This window comes from Cygnus olor, chromosome 3 (genome assembly GCF_009769625.2).
Source record: "Cygnus olor isolate bCygOlo1 chromosome 3, bCygOlo1.pri.v2, whole genome shotgun sequence".
Classification (NCBI taxonomy): domain Eukaryota; kingdom Metazoa; phylum Chordata; class Aves; order Anseriformes; family Anatidae; genus Cygnus; species Cygnus olor.
The window spans coordinates 71,861,874-71,882,514 of NC_049171.1; the positions used below are offsets into that span (position 1 = coordinate 71,861,874).

Genomic DNA, 20,641 nt, shown 5'->3' on the forward strand with positions numbered 1-20,641 from the left:
CTAGAATCTTGGGTAAACAGATTTGGAACTTTAAGGAATCCATTGAAGGCTAAAACAAAACTTCATGGGCTGGCAACAATCCATCATATGGTGATACAAAACTGGAACGGGTAACGGCATTTAGCTAATCCTTTTCACTCATCCCTCCTTTTCCTCCTTTCTCCTCTTGCTTGTTTGCCCTTGTACGGGATTCATCCTTTCACTAAGCCGCTACTATTGCTGAGCCAGCAGAAAACTATTATGTTTGTGTTTGTTTATTTATTTTCCCCGCAGGTTATTATTCTGTTGGACTGAGTTTCTGAGCTGAATAGCATTGAACCACCGTGTGCCAGCAGACAGGAGGGGACCTGCAGCTGGGGCCACGCGTGGCAGCGATGTGCCGTGGGCTAGAGCTGAACTGTAACTTCTGACTCTGTCTCGGCTAGGGTGGCATTTCACTGCAGCTCAAAAAGCTGAAGCTGGTGTACCTCCCCTGCAGTGCCAGCTTCCCCGTTCTGAGCTGCTGTCGGTGTTTGTGCCCGTCCAGTGTGGCTACTCAGGCCATGGCAGGGCTGAAAACTAACCCAGAGCAGCCCAAAGGGCATGTTGTCTCCCACCCAGACCGGCATCTCGAACCTGCTGGCTGCCCTGTGGCACTGCTGATGCTGCTGGGAAGGAGGGAAGCGGAATGTGTAACTGGGGGAAAGGAGGGGTGAAGGATCAAATGGAAACAATAAGTATAAAAAACAATGAGCAGCTTGGAATCAGATCTAGCACAGAGGTAGATCTTCATGCTGTCTTGTTCATTTGGATGACAGGGGATGGGACAAGAAAAATAGTTAAGTATTCCAGTAATAGGCCTTCAGCATTTCTTTGTGCAAGTGACTTTTGGATAGCATTCATGATCAGTGAACAGGATTTATTTAGACTGATAAGACAAGTATTTGAAGAGTCTAATTTTTATTTTTCTTTTTTTCTCCCTATTCTCGCCTTATCCCGCTCTCAGAGGTGCTTTCCTTCTCAACCGCAGTTTCCTAAGAACTAGGAGGTAAGCCCTCCTTTTGAGCCTTTAAACACGCAGCCAGAAGCTGACAGCTCACCCACCGCAGAAGCCCCGGGCCCACCTCAGCAACCCTAAGGGGCCCTGGGCACTTCCCCGCGGCGAGGAGCCGCCTTGTGCAAGCCTCCCACACCGCGGGGAAGCCCGTCAGTCAGCAGCCCAGCCAACTTTCCCACTCAGCGCCTGGGCGGCAGCCGGTAACGACCGTTACCCCCAACGGCCGCCTCAGCCGTTACGGCGGCGGGAGGGGAGGGGTCGGGGCGGCGGGGCGGGAGCTCCGCCCCCCAGCGGCCGGGGCGGGGCGGGCGCGCGTCACGTGGCGCACTCCCCTCCCGCCGCCGTCACGTGCGGGCGGCGGTCACGTGAGGCGCCGCCTGACGTGCCGGGGCGGCCGCGTCGGCAGGGCCCGGAGGGAGCGGAGCGGAGCCGAGCCCATGGCGCTGCGCGGCCTCGCCCTGCTGCTCCTCGGCCTCCTCCTGCTGGGGGCGCGGGGAGGCGGCGGTGAGATCCCCCCGGCGCTCGGCGACGCCTACCGGGAGCTGTGCAGGTGGGTGGCGGGGCGCCGCCGGCGGTGCGTGTGTGTGCTTGTGTGCTTGTGTGCTTGTGTGTGTGTGTGTGTGTGTGTGTGCGCGTGCGGCGTGAGGCGGGGCTCGGCCTGCGGCGGGATGGGGTCGGTTGGGCAGGGGCCCGCCGCCCGCTCACGGGAGGGCGGGTGGCGTAGTCGGCGGGTTCCGTGTTGTTAAGGTGGCCTGCCCCGACATCGGCCCGTGCCGAGGTGGGACGGAAAGGAGCGTGAAGGGCTTCTGCCTGGTAGTTTGGCCCTGCCAGGCTGCAGGTTCCTGAGGGCCCGTGGAGGGCCGTGCCGGCTCAGGCACGGCTGCGGAAAAGCCGGCAGGTGGGGGGAGAGGCGGCTGGGTGACCTGGGCTGTTAGCTAGAGTCTCGTCCAATAGGTACGGTGTGGGGACAGATCCCGGGCCGACCCGCCTTTGCAGCGCCTTAGGCAAGGCTTGGATTTGTTTTACGGGAGCCGTTTTTGTGTGCCCTTGCTTCTACGTGGCCTTTACAGGGCTGGTGAGGCTGCAACAGCCCTGCTTCAGTGTGTGAATGCCAAAAGCTGGACGAGGAAGGAAAATGCTGTGGATAAGGGCAGGTGCCATTCTGCTTCTAAATAAATAAGAGCAGATGGGTACACAGATGAGGAAGGCCCAGTTGCAGTGGGGAAGAAAGATATCAAAACTTCTGTCTGCAGGAGCTAAAGCGTGAGGCTGCTTAAACTCTGAGTGTCTTTCTTTGCCTGCTTCTTGTAGCCTTACTACAGGTATGCTTGGACAGTCTGGGGAAAGAAGACCAGCTTTACTTTTCTGAAACTGTGAAATGTCGTGTCTTGCAGTGCCTGGTTTCGTCATGCTTTTTCTATTGTTCTCGTGTGCTCCTAAAGCTGGCTGTGTGGCCATGTGACTTGCAATTAGCTGTGTTTATCTTCTGTGCCAAGGCGCCTCTAGGATTGCTGCAATACGAGCACCTGAGAAAGAATACAGAGGACTTGGTTGGATATATGAAGTTACTAGTGAGAATGAGCAGAGCAGTATGCTTACTCCTTTCAGCATTTGTCCTGAAACCACAGCATGCTCTCGTGCTGCTGGAAGCCTTGGGTTTAGCGTTTGGCTTAGCCTCAGAGAAGAGGCATGCCCTGGGCACGGGGAGATGATCTGAAGGTGAACTTGCTCAGCTCTGTTAAGTGCTTCGACACATTTAAATGGGAGATGTCATAAATAACTCGTTACTGGACTTATTTGCATATGTCCATGGTTGCTTCATATGCCTGGGAACTTGCCACTGTAATGGCTTAAATGTGACTTCTCAGCACATAAGCTTCCTATAGCTCTTGCATGCTTGAACTTCATATTGCTTTTCCTTTTCTCACACATTCTGTGATGTGATGTAGTAGATGTGGTTTAGACTGTATCACAGAAGGTGAAATGTCAAAGTGCATGCAAGGATCGAAAGCTAAAGAACATGTGGTGTAACCGTAAGGCTGTTACGCATGACGTGCCTGTCAGAGAACTTGCCTGAAGCCATGTGCTGTGTGTGATGATTGGAAAAGGTGACAGGTAAGGTAGAGCGGAGCTAAGCGGGAGTAGGGATACACAGTAAGTGTTCTCTCAGCTCCTGAAGCATAGCAGCAGCTTTGTATGTTGTGCCATTCAAGCTCTGGTTTTCCTCTAGGGAGAACTTCCTTTGATACAGAAACAAACTTGTGCTGTGCATGTTTATGCTAAAATGTTAGCCACGTCTAATAGTGATTTCTGTGGGAAGTTCTGCATCTAAGCTGATTGCAAATCATTATCCTGGAAACTGTTCCTAAGCATGTGAGCTTGTGATCGTGCTGGTTGAACCTGCTTGCAGAAGTTTTCTGGTTTCAGTCTCGCCTCTGCAATGTTTTCATACTGAGGAGGTGCTGGGCACAAGGCTGTACGGATGCATAGTGACTTAGGGATCAGCTTTCCAATCCCACTGTTGTAGGTTACTCACCTCTGTGCTGGGCGGCCTGGCTGTCGTGCCCCTTCGACAAAGGGAGCTGGCCGTGCTTCCCTCAAGAGCAATGCCTGCCTCTTTCTAGCCATGCTTTGTAGTGGTTGGGGCAGGGGGTGTTCCTTCCTAGCAGTCACCTCATGGGTTTGAGAACCAGGAAACTGAGGGTGGTTATGAAAATGGTGGCGGTAGCTGTCTTGTGCTTCGTTGCATTTGGGGTGGTTCACTACCATTCAAACCCCAAAGTGGCTTGTGGTTCGAGTTAGCGGATGCATGTACAGTGCGAGCTGCTGGCCTTCTTTCTGCAAGCTGTTCATTTCAACACCGGAGCTACTCATTCGCAAGGCAAACTAAACTCGCTGATGCTCCTGCCCCTTTTCATGCTACTTTTTTTGCTTCTTTGCTTTGTCAAAAAATGCCAAGCACTTTATTGAGCTTAGAATTTGCTAGAAAGTATTTTAACTTTCTTTAAGACACTGAAGCAAGGACATAAAGCTAGGTAGCTGGAAAGACTGACCTGCGGGCAAGTCTAATCCAAGTATGTGTTTGGACACTGCTTGCACAACCGCTGTCAGCCGTAGCCTGGATTGGTGCTGCCTCCAGCAGGGGATCCTCCCTGCCTGCTGCTGCCGCCTGCTGTGCCCAGCCAGTCGCTGCAGTGAGCCAGGCCTGGGGCTGGCTCCTCTCCTCTCTGTGCACTTGGGCATGCACCTGTTGTTTGTGCAGAGGTAATTCAGAGGCAGAGCAGTTCTTGGATCCAGCTTGTGTCGCCAGCAGAGGCCAGAAATAAGCAATGGGGAAGGGGAAGGCAAAGAAGAGGGGAACTTCCCCTGTAAGGTGGAGGTGGATCTGTTTCAGGCCTGTAACTGTGAGATAAAACCAACTGTGGGCTATCTGGAAACAGGTGCTGTCATGTAATTTCAGCAGAAGTAGCTATTTCACAACTTGTGTCAAGGCGGATACTTCTGAACCAAGCACCTTCGATCCCAGCTCTCCCAGAACGGCACCAGAAAGGGCTGCCTGGGTGGTGTGAGGCACGAGTGTGCGGCTTTGCTCCTCTCTCCTGGGGTCTGCAGGAGCTGGGGATGCCTTGTGGAGTGGTGGCACTGGAGGCTTTTCTGCCTCTTGTGGCAGAGCACAAGCCAGGTTTGCGGCCTGTCTGGAGGCGGTGCTTTGGAAATAACTGGATATTTTCCTCCCCAGGTTGTGCTTGCTGCTTTGGCTCTAGCTGCAACCCAGAGCAGGCAGTGAGGTTAATGCTTGTGTACCCTCCACCCTTACAACCAAGTCTATTGCTTGTTAGAGCAGCTGCTGTAACAGCTCCCTTAGAACGAATTTGGGATATCCTAAGCACTTCCAGTGGCAACTCTTTGCTAGCTGGATGACCTTGGCTGGACCAGGTAAGGGGCCGAGCAGGATGAATAACTGCTGGCAGGAGGCGCCTGCTGAGCAGCTGGAGGAAGGCAGTTCACGTGGCCCGGCTGCAGCCGGCATGGCCAAGTGATTGCAGACAGGCTGTTTCCCTGATGGCAGAGATCAGTTTGTAAGCATCGGAAAGCAGAGCACATGCCATGGGGCTGCGGTGAGGTCCTGTCCCTGGGCATTCATTTAGCGTCAGGAGCTTTTCTTGTGAAATAAATAATTCTTTCTTTGGCTGTGGATGTGCATTTTGCAGCTCTTAGTTGAGAACAGCTGCTTAGACTACATCCAACCTGCTGTTAAGCTCTGGTGTGTTTGGTCAGTGCAATGAATAAATCTTCTCCTTCCACCCCTGTTCTTTTAAAGAAAAGGTCCTTCAGCTTCCCTGAAAGTAGCTGTGCTCTGAAACTGGCGTAGGCTTTAATTTGTGTGTGCCATTGAAGGTGTGGTTTGGAACACGATGAAACAAGAAATCACACACTCACTTGCCCTGGATTGTTTAGAAAAATTCCTCGGACTTCCTTGTGTAGGGGTCTGTGACAGGCCAGAGAGAGGCTGACTTCAGCGGCTGTTTTGTTGCTGTTTTGTGAGCGTTGTCATCTTGTTTCTTTTCTGCTTCTGGCATGTGGGTGAGCGGACTTAAAGGTGTTGATGTCTTCTGTTTCATAACAGGGAACTGGGAAAGCAAGAAACTAATCTCTAATATAATGATAATTCTGTTGTACGAAGGACTCAGATTCTTGTTCAGTTCACAAACAAGCTTTAGTTCCCAAATTCTCTATGGGTGTTAAAGAACACTCCAGCTTGATCAAAAAATGTAATTCTTTGCCTCTTTTGTAATCTGCTGAAACAAGTCAAAAAGAGCACTGGAGCCTCTGGGAGTTCTTCAGCAGAATGTTAACTCTCCAGGGCTTCCTCTTAAAGTTGAGTTTTGATTGAAACACATTTTCTGCTGGAGGAAAAAATGATTTTAGTCTTAATTTCTGTTTTCAGAGCCCTTGAAGTCAGGTTCTTCCAACTTATTCTGTGTGATTGCCTTGTCAGGCTTTCTTCCTTTCCTGGTTTTCCTCTACTATAACTTAATTGGCATCATCTTCCTGCACAGAGATTGTCCACTTCTGAGCCACTTTCTTGCATTTCTGAGCTAATCAGTATGATTGTAAAATGTCAGCTCTGCGTACCGGGGAGGAAAGAACAATGGCAAGTATTTGTTTAGGATTGAGACACAATCCTTCAATCTGATCCTTGATCTGATTAAAAAATAGTTTCACTAGTGTTTCAGGTATGACTCAGTACCTGGTATGTTGGGGTTTTTCTGAGCTTTCTCTTTCTGTAATAAGATGTTTTTCAGTTTGCAGAGGGAGCTCTTGTATTTGTCCCCTGCTTGTTCCAGCCACTAGCAGATTGAAATTAAGGCTGCTGTAATATGAGGAAGCCAAGAGCTGTACTCAGCAATTAAATGGAAAACTGTGTAGTATTTTACTGCTGGCTCTTCGATTAGAGATGAGATTCACTGGATTTCAGAGGGGCTCTTAGAGGATTCAAAAACTGGAATATGGGAGCTGAGCTGCTGTCGCCCCGTCCTTACCGAAGAATTGGGCTTCTGAAGTAGAACAAGGGTGGGTTCTCCTGGGGGGCCTGGGGTATGGCAGTGCCATGTGATGTAGCACCTACAAGTCGAAGTGGAGGCAGCTGAACCGTGGGGGTGAAGCTTCTGGTTGACTTCTCGTATCTCGATAGCTGAGAGAGGGGAGCTGAGTTTCCTTGATAGGCTTGGTGCTAATCTGTAGATGAAAGCAAATGCTTGTTTGGGTCAGATTCATTAAACCTTAGGAGAATTGTAAATATCAGGAATACCTAGGAAGTTGCTGTGTTGTCTTCGATTTTCTGTTGTCACGAGTGTGCATCAAATCCCACTGAAGTTGCCGTTTCAGATGGAGGGGGAAATCTAGGGGATCTCTTACACTGCAGAAATCAATTCAATTCAGAGGATGCATACTCCTGCCAGAACTAGAAGAGATCAGAGCCAAGCTGATGGTGCATGTTTACTGAGCTGGGCCTCTTTATCAGAGCTTGGACGGTGCTCCCTGCTGGTAGGCCAGCCTGTCTGGAGAGCTCCTGACCAAAACCAGCTGACCCGGGCACAGCTCCAAAGTGAGCAATGCCATGTCATGTAGCTCACCACATCCGTTCTGTCATCTCAGTGCTTGTGATGAGGGAAACTAGGCCTTATTCAGCCTCAGAAATACAGTACATTTGTTTTTTTCTTGCTCTGATTTATTCCCCATTGTGTTACCTAGAGCTTCATGCTCCTTTATCAGATTTTGCTCAGCTGGTTTTCTGATATGGCTGTTGTAGCTAGCTGTCACGATCCCTTTTTGTTCCTCATGGATAGCTCTGCTTCCTTTTCAGTTTCTGACATTACCCTTCAGAAACTGTCCCTGGAATACTGAGTTCTATATAAAAATGCATAGAGGTGCAGCTAGTCCAAGGAAGCATTGTTTGCATCTTTCTGTCTGAATGCAGTAAGAATCTCAGACCCAAATTTTCCCTTGAAGCCAGATGGATTTGCTGTTGGTGTTCAGGACGTGGCCTGCTGCTCCAGTCCACTTAGACTTGTGAATTTTATGCTATCATTGGTATTGCTGAATGGCAGTGCTGTGCAGCTGGCCTAAGGTATTTGACAAATGGGTCAGGCTCTCAAGGAGAAAGGTCCACCACCTGTGGTGGATGTACCTGTTCAGAGTACCCTTCCCAGGGATTTGAGGGAGGGAGAGTGGTTGGTTGGATACTGTAAGAAGTGGGGGAAATAGATGCTTCTCTAGTACTAGATCTGTTTTGTTCTTGGCCCTGACACAGTAACAACTATTTCTGATAGTGATACAGAACACAAACAAGAAACTTGATGTAGTTGTGTGCTTAACTTTGCAACTTGGTTGTTTCAGGGACTGCTGTCTAGAGGATGGCAGGACAGCCAATGTGGATACTAACAGACCTGCTTTTTTTTCTTTTCAGTTACACATGGGAAGCAATTGATGCAGACAGACACGTACTTTATAAAATAAACTTCTGTTTTGGTGTCGAAGAGTGTGGGAAGACAAGTGCAGTGTGTGCATATGACATCAATAAGCAGAATTATATGTCAGTAGGTAAGTAAACAAGTGTCTTTCCTTCTACGCAGTCCAGAGTCATGTTAATGGACGGTCTTATAACTATTTTTCCTAACTTCTTCATGTTAGTAAAGATTTTTCTTAGAACAGTTTAGCACTACGTTCTGTTGTAGATTTACTATGTAAATTTAAGAAAATGTGATTTCAGATGATTACTTGACAGGACAGTGAAATTTATCTCCTCATCTAGTTCACAATGATCTACAGTGAGAAACTATGCAGCACTATCCCAAGTAGAAACAAGTGTGTCTACCTGTGGCAGGATGTATCCTATCCTGTATGTATCCTCGTTTGAAGCTTGATACCAGACATAGGAAAAGCTTGAGGTAGAGCTCTAAACTATACCGTAGCCTAGCCTGATGTTAAATTAGCTCTTTCACCAGGGTTAGGTGACACTCTGTAATGCACTCTTGTACTGCTTAGCTTCTGGGATATCTTTAAGTTGTTACCCAAAGGAAGTTAATTATGCACAATCCTGTTTTCAGTTTCATGTGTCAAATCTGGTGGCTGCTTCAGTAGTTCTGAGGCATCCTTGGTATCCTAAGGAGTGGTGGACTTGAGGGGGCTGATCGAAGTATGAAACTGGTATATTCCTGGCCACATGCTTTGCATGTTTTCTTTGGTTGGAAGCAGCTCATGGTCTAAACTGTACTTCTGTACTGATTTGCATGGATGCTTTTCACTTTTGAGGTTGCTTCTTTTGATTCAGCTACTGAAACAGTAGCATACAGATACCAATAAAGAATTTTTTTCATAGCTGGCTGCTACTTAAAACAGAATGATGTGATAGCTTTCCAAAGGCTAGTATGTTTTCAGATTGACTCCTGCTTGCTGCAGATCTTATGTCTGAATTTGGCTGTGTTTGTCAATCTCGCTTTCCGTTGGCAGACAGCTTTTATGGGAAGCTATGAGGCTTCAGTAAGTGTTTGAGCTTGAATTGCTGGAAGATGGTGAGGAAAAATTCTCACCTGTATGCAGATGAGCAGCATCTAGTCAGCATCCCTTTTACCCACCCCCCTCCCTTAACCACAGAGATACTTTGGCTTCAGGCTGTGGTCAATCAGTGCTTTTCATGCTTTTGTGACCCTGATGTAAAATCACTGGGTGATGAGTAAAAGTATTCCTCAATTTGTGGCTGTGCTTTTTTTTAATGTAGTGCAGTGTATCTAAGCATGAGTTTTCCGGAATGGCTGGTTAGATGCATCAAAATTCAAATTGCAGTAGTGTTTTGCAGTGTCTTCCGCTCTGAGGAGCATGACATCTTTCTAGACCAGTTGTCTCTGCTGCTGATTTTTGTTCCCAAAATGTGTAAGTTTTGTTTTCTGCTAAGATGTATCTGACCTCTTACACAGTTGAGCCTTCAGCTGCATGTGGATGCAAAATGAAGTAGCATGCGAGCAACTGTTTTAATATTGTCCTGGTTGTATTGGGACTTCAGCACCATCAGACTGAGTTGGGGTCATGCTGATGTATTATTAAGCTGCTTGTTTGTCAATCCAAGTCACTTTTAGCAAGAGAACAATCCTTGAATCCATGTCTGTCTGGATGTAGACTCCCGTTGTAGGTTAGCAGCCAAGACAGCTAAACCACGTGCCTGTCTTAAAGCAATCTGGCTGTTACGAGATGACTTGCACACCTGTGCTGAGTGCAGCTGAAGGGTTTTGATTTGGGGGAAGGAAGAGCAAAAAGCCAGTGAATAAACTTTGCTAAGTGGTAAACTTTAGTCTAATGCGGGCTTAATCAGATTTCTGCTTTCTTGCAGAAAGGAATTTTCACTGCAAACAATAGTTTTGCTTTTAAATATTTGCTATGCGAGAGGTAACAGCTATAGGGAGCAACAAATAAAACCAACTCAACTTTGGTGGGGGTAGGACCTGTATGGTCTGTGACTGTAATCAAACTGTATGCGAGGGAGGCCTTGTGGCCAGTGCTAACTGTGTCAGTGGGACATCCAGTGTTGTGTTGTGATCCCAGAGGCCTCTCCTAGAAAATTCTTTTCAGCTTTATTGATTGACCTTAGCAGCTTTGAGGGTGTAGGCAGAACGCATAGTTCTTGCATGTCAGAGGATGGAAATGACACGGTACCTTTTTAATGTGATGTGATACCTAGTGGCTGATGTTCCACTTAGTTGGACTGCTATTACAATTAAAAGCAGAAATGTTGCTGTAACTGTGTTAACCTGAGTGGTGAAACATGTAGTTTTTCAGCTGCAACAGAAGGGCTGGACATGAAATGATAGCTACCACCTAAATGCCCCGTTTCTTTTGGGTGATTGATCAGATGTCTTCCCTGATTGCCTTTCTTCTTCCAAGCAGCCTAAAAGATGAAGGAGTAAATGAGTAAAAAGTGTTGTGGATAGTGCTGTTAATACTGGTCTAGTACAACCATGTAAAATGAAGTTTATCTAATGCCAATTCTTCTGACCTGTAGTAGCTGGCTTGCAGTGTTACTTTAAGGAGTGAATGCATCTCTAGAGTCATGAAGAAATGTGATTGAAGAGGGAGCTTGGTGTAGGGAAGGTTGCTGCAGAACTGGTACTCTGGAAGGACATTTATGGGAGGCTGACAGTGTGAGGGGGTGGCTTATAAGGCTACTCCCAACCCTGCTCGCAGTGTGCTACTGAAGGGTTTCTTGCTAAGATCTTAGTAAGTTCCTAAAGTAGCTTTAAGCATGCACGAGGGAGGGAAGAGAGCATCCGTATTGTCCTGGGTTAAACAAGACGTACTGGCTTTGCTTGTTTTTTCTTGAACATCACTTTAACTGAGGAAACTGGAGTCAACTAACAAGGCCTTTAGAGCAATGTAATTAATGTGTTCTCAGAACTGAGAGAGAGCTAATGCTTACAGAGGGATAAGTTAGGTCCTCAGAGGCTGCTGCTGTAAGTTCTTGGCTAAACTGAGGCTTGAAACTGTACAGAGATTATACAGAGTTTTTAATAACTTGTGCATATCGTTACTATATGTACCTCTTTTGACTAGAAAGTTATACTGGCTTCCTTCCTACTAAATCTCCTAGTGAAGAAGACACTGACAGCATCTTCTAAGCAATGATGTGATGAGTAGGAATCTTGCTCTCAGAGTAACCTGAAGACCATGTTTTGATAAGTGTCAAGAAACATGAAAGGCAGGAATCTCAGACGGCCTCCAGGTGCCTGAAAGCTGATGCTGAACTGAGTGGTGGTAACATGCATCACTGTGGCAGGCTCTCAGCCTGGCACAAATCCCCGTGCACATGTGAATGTGCATGTTCAGTTTATGCTGCCCTTCTTCTGGGCTGACAAGTCTCCATTCTTACCTTCCCTTGAGAAGGCAGCCGGTTATTGAATTCTGTCTGTCTTGTTACCCTGGATATATAGAGGGGTGCTGTGAATGGCTGCTTAGGTTTAGCATCTCGATGTGGCTACCTGTAACAAAGTTAGCGTGACGTGAGCAGGTACAGCACCAATGGGCAGCCCTTGCGCTACTTAGGGCTAGCGGTCAAGGTCACGTTCTGCCTGTCACCATTTCAGCTTTACCTGCAAGCTTGGTGGCTATAGCAGCTTTCTCCTGCTACAGTTCAAAGCAGTTAATGTGTGGGACAGGACTGAAAAACAGTGATGGGGAGCCTGATGGAAAGATGCCAAAGAATGTATGTTATTAGGAAAAGCCCTGGCAGCTGGTAACGGTGGTTGGAAAGGTGTTGCTACAGAACATTGCCTTGGCTATGTTTTTGAGCTTCTTGTACCCTCTTCCCACCCAGTTCATTTACTTCTGCTGCTTTTGCTCTCAGAACTGTATTACCCCAGATTGGGTGCGGTGTAGTTTTGTCTGCCCTGAGTGAAGAGTTAACAGGCAGGAAATGTGGCTGGGCTCACATGTGACCTAGATGCAAAGCTGCTATCTGCAGTGATTACAGATTTGACTTTATCTCTAGTGCAGACATCAACAAAAAAATAAGGAGGGAAGCCAGTCAATACTGGCATTTTATAGTGTTCTCTGCAGTTCAGCCCAAACTTATTGCAGCACTAAAATCTACCTAGTAAAAATGGACAGCGTGGAGGACTTTGCTTAATGCTAACCAAATGGGTTTGAACAGAAACATTCCTGAGACTTGAAATGTGCTTCACCATTTCCCTTCCTGTCAGGTGTTGGAGAAAGAGGGACGTGCAGTGAAGCATTGCTGACCCCAGCCTTCCTGCAGCACACAGGCTGTGCTAAAGGGGATGAGAGCTGTAGGAGGACGTACATGGATGTAGTGGTTCTGTGTTGGGTTTAGCAGGAGATAATGCCAGTACTGCAGATGCACCCAGGCACTGATGGAGTTTCCATTAAGTACGCTCTCTGACACAATCTGTATAAAAGACAGGCTGAGAAGCTGGTAAATTGAAGCTGGTGGGAGGAAGGAGTGAGTTGTGATACTTGAAGCTAGCTCGTAATGGTGTTTGCTTACAGAATCTTGAGGAAGTAGACGTGATTAGAGAGATCAAATACAGTCTTAAGTTGGAGCTGGACTTTAGGTCATGAGAACTGCAAGGGAAGTCTTCAGTTGTACCCTGTTCAGACAGTTTTCAGGTGGACTGGTATGTCTTGTGCTGCTCGGTGCTTGAACTTAGAGCCTTTATGTTGAGCTTCCATGAAAGCACAGTACTATAACCCCCCTTTTCTTTTCCCAAACATTAGGTGATCTAAACTTGCAAAAAGCTTCTAAAACTCTTCTGGAACTCAACACTACAGCTAACTGCTTGCAGAAAGACAGTCAGCACCAAATTCAAAGCAACATAAACTTCCTGTGTGGGAAAACATTGGTAAGTCTAAATCACGTATTCTTATCTTCAATGGATAAAGCGTGTACTTTTAACTTGCTTTTTAGGGAGACTTGCTGTATTAGTGGATGTAATAATTAACAAGCTTCTTAGCCTTAGGAAGAGCCCGTTACATTTTAGTACCAAATTAAGGACATGATCTAAAGGAGCATTCAAAATTCAGTCAAGTTAGAAAATAATTGCAGATCTGCTGTTTAGGTCTGATCACAGGCTCTTCTGGGTCTTTAATGTTTTGAGTAGTATCTTCATGTTTTTTTGTAGTTTTTTAATAGTGTAATATGGAGGAATTGGTCAACTGGGTGCTGTAACTGAAAGCTATTGTTGCAATACTGGCTGTGTCTGACCTGTGAACCTAGAATGGCTGTTTAATAAAACAGTACTGAAGGAGAAGACTGATCTCTGGTGCAAGTCAGCAAAGCTGACGTCAGTAAGCTTTAGATTTTGTCTGCACATAGTTGAGAGATTAGAGTGCTTGTGCATCTACCTGGGCTTCTGGGGGTGCAGTTGTTCGTGGGTATCTGCTGAAAGCGTGAATGGAGATACCTGAAAGGTGCATGTATGCAGTTCATATCCATGTGCTTTTGGAGTTGCACCTTCCAAACACTTAACTGATATCGCAGCTTGGTATTCCGTACAGACTGATCAGTTTATGTATTTGTGTATCAGAGAGAAATACTTATCAGGGCTGCTGTTGGCACAAGTAACACCATTGCACACCGTCTTTTGGAAGTGTAGCCAATTCAAACAAGGTGCCAGTGCAGCAGAGAGGTTTAAAGGCTACCTGTGTGCTGTTTTAGCAGACGGTTCTGTAAACAAAATGAAAAATACAGCTGGAGTTGAGGAAGTGTCACCAGATCATAACCACCTTCAAACCTCTTCTAGTTAGTGTAGTTGTAACACCTATTTTCATGTGACCTAGCAAAAAGATTTTGTAATAGTGTCTGGAACAACTTGTTTCCAGCACTTTTTTGCAGGGTTAAATAGGGGAGGGTATCTGAATAGGCTAAAGTGTTTCTAGCTGAGGTGATGAGACAGTACGGAAAAAATCTCATTTTCCTTTTATAAGCAGAGGCATTCATTTGAGTATCCAGCCCTGAACTGTGGTAGAAGCCTTGTCCTGAAATAGATGCAAATGTTTGACATGAGCCTATAAAAAATAAGTGGCTGACTTCAGAGGTATCCTTTCTGTATAGCTGAAGAACTTGCTAATCAGCCTCCTTTGTGGGATAGGGAATGGGTAAACTATGTGTTGTCTTGCTGTTCATCTCTTTATATACACACATTGGTGTTTTCATTTTTAGTAACTAGATGTGCCTGGTATTCCTGCCAATGTCAGTTGGCACAAGTGAGTGCTTCTAAAAGATGTAGTACAATTTTTGCGTATTAGGATTTGCACATGCTTATTAGAGAGCTTGCATATGCAGAGTGAGAAGGATTTGGCACCCTGCATCTTCCTGAGTTTACCAACAAATCTGCTAAAAAAAAGAAAAGCACAAACAACAGTCATGCTATTTAAGTGCTATTAAGAAACTGTATGGCTTTGGTCTGATGTTCTGTATTCTTTTTTAATCTCTTAAATTAACTTATTTCTGTCTGTAGATACAAAATAAAACTGAAGTCTGTTCTTAAAATGACTTTTTCTCCTTTAAATAGGGTACCCCTGAATTCGTAACAGCAACAGAGTGTGTGCACTATTTTGAGTGGAGGACATTTGTTGCTTGCAAGAAAGACTTGTTTAAACCTGTGAAAGAGGTAATCTATGTACTATACATACAGAAATTTCTTTTTACAGATCTGGTAATCTTGCTCTTCCAACCCTCCTACCCCAAACAAATCCCAACAACCTCCATAGGCCAGACTTGTTCACATGCATATAAAACAGCTGTTGGAAGCTGGTGGAGCTGAGAACTTTTGGTAGTTCTTCAACCTTTTGGGATCCATATGGTTTATAGTAAAACTCTTATAAGAGCTGGAGCAGAACACGCTAAGTTCTGGTGCCTTCTTTTATCCAGTGTATCTAGGTTTAAGTCTGTCTGAAGGTACCTGAGCTTCCAGAAGTAAAAGCCTTTTCCACGTATTGAATTGGTTGTATAAATGCCTGTTCATAACTTCTCCCTACTTCATTGGCCTGCATTGTATGTATTTTCTTTTTCTTTTAGGTGCCTTGCTATGTATTTGATGAAGATTTGAAGAAACATGACTTAAATCCTCTCATCAAAGTTTCAGGACACTACTTGGTGGATGATTCTGATGATGATGATTCCTTGTTTATAAACATCTGCAGGGACTTAGGTGTGGGCACAAGCTTGTATCACCTGTCAGAGTATAAATTTCTATCAGTATGATTTTTCTAGTGCCCCAGTTGAGGTTGTCCCATGACTGAAGACTGGTGGATGAGGATTTTCGCTATGGTTTCAAACTATTTCTGATGATTTGAAGGCTGCTTCTTGTGAAGCCAAGTTTTGTCCTCTAACTATTGAGCTGTTTAGAGATATTTGCCTTCTGGAAGGGCAAGGACTCTTAGAGAAGTTTAAGCTCTTCCACTCAGTCCAGTCTTTCAGCTGTTTATGTTTACTGCCAAATACTGCCAAGATAGTTCATAGCACATGTTTTAATAAATTTTAAAGACGCTTTAATGAACTTTAAATAAATTTATTTGTGCTCTGAATTTATTACTTGCTTTGGGCTCCCGTTCAGGCTGTTGCTTTGTTCCAAGTCTGTCCCCGAGATGAATTAGAAGTGTTTAGGAGCTTTGATAAGTAATGATGCATAGCTATCACTGTGATGTCAGTTGGGAGCAATATAAATAAGGAATTAAAAGAGCAAAATCACTTCTTAGAATCTTATTGAAAATGCTAGCTTAGTTGTATACTTGCACTGACTTTTTAAGCTGTGCAGTTATATTTTGTGTGCCCATGTTTAGTGGACAACTAAACTAAAACTTCTACCTCTAGTGGCAGGTCTGATCTTCTTTAAAAAAAACAAAACAAAACAAAAAACAGAAAAACCAACTATTAGTCTGAAACTTTTTGCTGACAGCTTTGGATAAGATAAGAGTCAAAGGAGGAAAAAACCCTTTCCTGACAGTAGGTGTTTCCCATCCCTTGGTACTATTTCACTGTTGTGGGGGGGAAAAATAGATAAAATACTTCTAGAAATTCTTGAGCCATATATATCCAACTGCTGCACTAGCTACCAGAAACTAATTTCAGCAACGAAAAAAATGGGGCAGCATGAGCTTCCCCTTGTACATAAGTACTTCAGGTTTTGTCTTGCCAGTTACACATTCTCAATGTTACCTGTTTTAATATTTTTAGAAAAGGGTGAAGCAATGGATAGCAAGCGAGTCCACAGATAAAATCACAAAGTACTCCGTGCAGAGCTGGGCTTAAAAATTGAGTTTTGTTTTCTATATTCTTTAACAGGAAGCTCAGGTGGAGAGGCCAACAACTGCCCTGCTGGCAGTGCTGCTTGCTTGATACATGAAGGTCTTGCATATGATGTTGGCCGTCCAAAGGAACAGCTGAAGCGTCATGACCAAGACAGGTACTTCACTTTTCTGGTGGTACTTCTGTGAATGCTTCTCATTCATCTAGGCTGGATAAAGCAGTCGTATTAAATTCTAGAAGACTTATGTTGCCATCAGCACAAGTTCAATTTTGAAGCATTGGCAGAGATGATTTTTTCAAATAGTGGGAGGGTAGAGTCTTCTTGCAGACGTCCCATTCTACTGCCATAACACAACAAATTTTCTTCCTTGTCAGAGGCTCTTCCTTTGCAAATTGCAAATTTCTTGGAAGCCAGGGTTAGTGTTCTCTGCCTCCAAGCAAAAGAACGATTTTTAATTCCATCTGTCTTATGTCTCAGGGCTCGAAGGGTAAATGTGTTGGCTCTGTGTTTTGACTTACTTTGTTTGGCTCACTCTACTGCCCAGGAGTACTCTAAATTGAGAATAGGGCCAGATGTTGCCCTTCTGTAGTCTTGTATGAATGGGTTCTTAATATAAGAAACAGATAAGCAGTGCAAGGTTTATTGTTCCTGGTGGTGGCAGAAGAGCGGGGGCTAGGAGAAACTGTTTCCTTGATGCTCTCTGTTCTGTTTCCTGCTTTTTTTATGCTGGGAGTGTTGCTTGAAAGAAAAAAATATAAAAGTTCTGTATGTCCTGGGGGGCTTATGCCAAACTGGTCAGATCTAAGCCTGCTTACCTTGTCTGTACAGTCAATAGCGTACTCTTATTTCAGATACAAGTTGAAACAGTAAACCAGGATAATAACAGGGAGACCAAAGGCTCTGGCCTTTTGGTGCCAGGGTTGTTTTTTTTAAAGGCTAACAACTTTGTAAACTTGTTGGAGGGTTTTTCTGCCATGAAACAAATAGCTAAGGTGTTGTGTACCAAGACAGAAGCTTGCATCTGAAGAAGCATAACTCTTTCCTCGTAATAAAGTACAACTAGCATTGGATTTCAAAGTGCTTGGCAAGAAAGCTTTTTCTTACCCTGTTAGGATTGAAGAACTCTTCATTCTTGAGGGAAAAGTCATTGTATGTACTGAATCAGACTAGGGTGGGCTGGGAAAGGAGTAATGTGAAGTGTATGTCCGCATCCTGTTACAGAGGCCAGTTAGAGGTGCAGTTAACCTGAAGCCAGATGGTCACTCCTCAAGTCGTTTTCTGCATGTTAGATCACATAGAACAGCAACACTTGCTAGGAAAGTTGTATTGGGTTTCCTTGTTTTCTTACCCTGTCACCTTGCCATTTTTCTTTGTCAGATAGTTATGTTGTGTGATCCTACTCCTACCTTGTCTGATCCATTCCAATTGTCCTTCTACTGTCAATTTGCTAATGTGTTTGTCTCGATCTCAATTTTGGGATCAGGATGGAAAGAAATTGTATAGAAAAATGTAGGAATTTCAAAGAATTGTATAGAAATTGTAGGAAGGCCATGCAGAGGGACATGGACAGGATGGATCGATGGGTAATGGGGTGAGGTTCAACATGGCTAAGTGCCGGGTCCTGCATTTCGGCCACAACAACCCCATGCAGTGCTACAGGCTTGGGGCAGAGTGGCTGGAAAGCTGTGCAGGGGAAAAGGACCTGGGGGTGCTGATTGCTCGCCTGAACATGAGCCAGCAGTGTGCCCAGGTGGCCACGAAGGCCAACGGCATCCTGGCTTGTATCAGGAATAGTGTAGCCAGGACCAGGAAGCACAAGTCTTATGGGGAGTGGCTGAGGGAACTGGGGTTGTTTGGTCTGGAGAAGAGGAGGCTCAGGGCAGACCTTATTGCTCTCTACAACTGCCTGAAAGGAAAGTGTGAGGAGCTGGGGCTGGCCCCTTCTCACAGGAAACTAGTGATAGAACTAGAGGGAATGGCCTCAAGTTGTGCCAGGGGAGGTTCAGGTTGGAAATGAGGAGACATTTCTTCTCAGAAAGAGCAGTCAGGCATTGGGACGGGTTGCCCAGGGAGGTGGTGGTGTCACTGTCCCAGGGGGTGTTTAAGGAGAGGTTGGACGTGGTGCTTAGGGATATGGTTTAGTGGGTGATATTGGTGGTAGGAGGATGGTTTGACCAGATGATCGTGGAGGTCTTGTCCAACCTTAATGATTCTATGGCTGTCTTAATAGTTATTTAGTAAACTGTAAAATGAAAGGAGTAAAGGCGTCCATAAAAAGTAAATTCCGGCAGTGGGACTACTTTAGTGTATTCTGTAAAAGAGAGGTGTCCCTCCAACACTATGCTTCTATTCAGTGTGTCGTGTCTTTAAGTGTATTTTTTGTTTCTTGTTTTGTCTTTCTAGGCTGGTACTGAGTTATGAGAGAATATACGGTGATGAGGAAAAGCCAGACTTCTGTCTAGGCCATAATCCAGCAGTGACAATTACTTTTGTTTGCCCATCAAAGAGAGGAGAACAGGTAACTTTGCTGTTTTAGTGTGTGTGTGTTAAATGGTTGGTCTTCTAACTTCTGTTCGCGTTATCTTTCACTTTTATTGATAACTGAAGGGAACAGAAAAATTCTGCTGTTTCGTGGCTTGTCAAGAGTTGGGCGTACTCAAAATATAATACTAGAAAAAAACTGTCTTCTAAAACTTAAATAAAACAAGGACTCAATAAAATTTTCCCAGGGTTATATTCTTCCATTATTTTGGTGAATTTAGTTATCCTTTTCTAGGTTAAACATTTTTGTCTGAACAGGACTCTTAGTACAGTGTTAATCCTTGGCACAGAGCTCTCTTTTGGCTGATGAAGATTTCTTTTGCCAGTCAGGCTTTGGCATGCTTATAGTTTCGTCTGTTACTTGTTTCTTATTCTGGCCTTCCTCAGGGAGGAAAAAAAGCAACTGTCACTGTTTGGCAAAAGTTTGTCACTTGCTAAGCAGGCTAATGAACTCCTTTAACCTTAAAGTTTGTACAGTTAAGCAGCAGATCAACTTTTGCAGGATGCTATTTGAGTCAACTTCAATGCAGTATGGTAATCACTGTTTGTGATGCCAGGTAATTTCAGCAACCTGCACTCCTTAAATTGGACCAGTGTGGATATTGCTAGTGCTCTACTGCTTCATATTGCAATGCTTTTGGTTATGGGCTGGCGAAGTAGGAACTCTTGTCAGGCTAAGTTTGATTTAATGTTTTGTCCCTCCTATGACCTAGATAGGTACCATACATCATTCTCATGACTGAAGAAGCAGACCATAGGGTGTCCTCTACTGTCACTTTGTAATACATCAGCATAACTATGCACACATACACTGTGAATGGTATTGCTAATGTTACCTGTGCCTGTAACTTGTGTATCTGCCTGTTTTAGTTATGTGAATCAGTGAGCTTCTAATCATTTCACTTCAAGAGGTGCAAAAATATTCTCTACAGAAAAAAACATTTGATGAAAGTGTTGGCTAAAGAATAGTCAATTACTACCTCTTATCCTGATTTGGACTGAGGGAAGTTGCTAAAATGTCCAGTGTCTAAGGGGCTGCATTGCCTTCAGATAATACTTGATCTGCTCCCTTCTTTGAGGAATCCCCAGAGGCAAACACGATCCAAGCTGTGCTCAGCAATTTGAGCTCCATGTTCTCTTCTTTTGCTGACATGTAAAGCAAAAGAGCTTTTTAAATGTACTTTACTTCTAATCCTTTGCTAATGGCTGATGCTTTACCTCTGTTTAGACTTTTAGTAGTTTGCCACATAATCAGTAAAAGGTGTTTTATTCAGTTCTCAATACCTCAATAGCCAGAGACAGTGTTTGGAGATCTTAAGCAATTTACAGGTGAAGCTGCTCATTTCTGACTGTAAATGAATGTGACACCATTAATTAATGGATTCAATTTCAAGTACATCTCTAGACTTACAATTTTAATTCTGATCACTTCTGTATCAGAGTGCAGGTCCCAGACTCACAGCAAAAATAAATTGCCGGTATGAAATTGAGTGGGTAACTGAGTATGCCTGTCACAGGGAGTACCTGGAGAGTAAGAGCTGTCTTCTGACTAATGAGCAACATGATATCTCCATTGACTTGAGACCACTTACTCAACTTCCAGGTAAGCTCACTATTTTTCTTTTGAGTCTGTGGTGCTACTAATCAGTTATGTTTCCGTGTTTGGAGACTGGGAATAATATCTTATCTAGATATTTGGGTCACACCTGACAAGTAGACTTTGGTAGATTTTGTTTATATCTGTTCT

At 44.8% G+C, this 20,641-nt stretch overlaps 1 protein-coding gene across 3 annotated transcripts in view; it reads left to right on the plus strand.

Annotated features, from left to right (window-relative positions):
* The first annotated feature begins 296 nt into the window (after window positions 1-296).
* Window positions 297-20,641, plus strand: part of IGF2R (insulin like growth factor 2 receptor) — a 56,583-nt gene continuing 36,238 nt past the window's right edge. Inside the window, exons 1-9 of one of the 3 annotated variants that reach the window (XM_040551289.1) lie at window positions 297-376; window positions 988-1,027; window positions 8,007-8,140; window positions 12,821-12,945; window positions 14,617-14,715; window positions 15,123-15,255; window positions 16,389-16,509; window positions 18,757-18,871; window positions 20,335-20,497. In XM_040551289.1, the coding sequence (XP_040407223.1) occupies window positions 8,131-8,140; window positions 12,821-12,945; window positions 14,617-14,715; window positions 15,123-15,255; window positions 16,389-16,509; window positions 18,757-18,871; window positions 20,335-20,497 (766 nt within the window). In that variant the 5' untranslated portion in view covers window positions 297-376; window positions 988-1,027; window positions 8,007-8,130. Of the gene's footprint in view, window positions 377-987; window positions 1,028-1,380; window positions 1,587-7,887; window positions 7,905-8,006; window positions 8,141-12,820; window positions 12,946-14,616; window positions 14,716-15,122; window positions 15,256-16,388; window positions 16,510-18,756; window positions 18,872-20,334; window positions 20,498-20,641 lie in introns of those variants that run through there. The other 2 variants (XM_040551287.1, XM_040551288.1) reach the window with 2 other exon arrangements.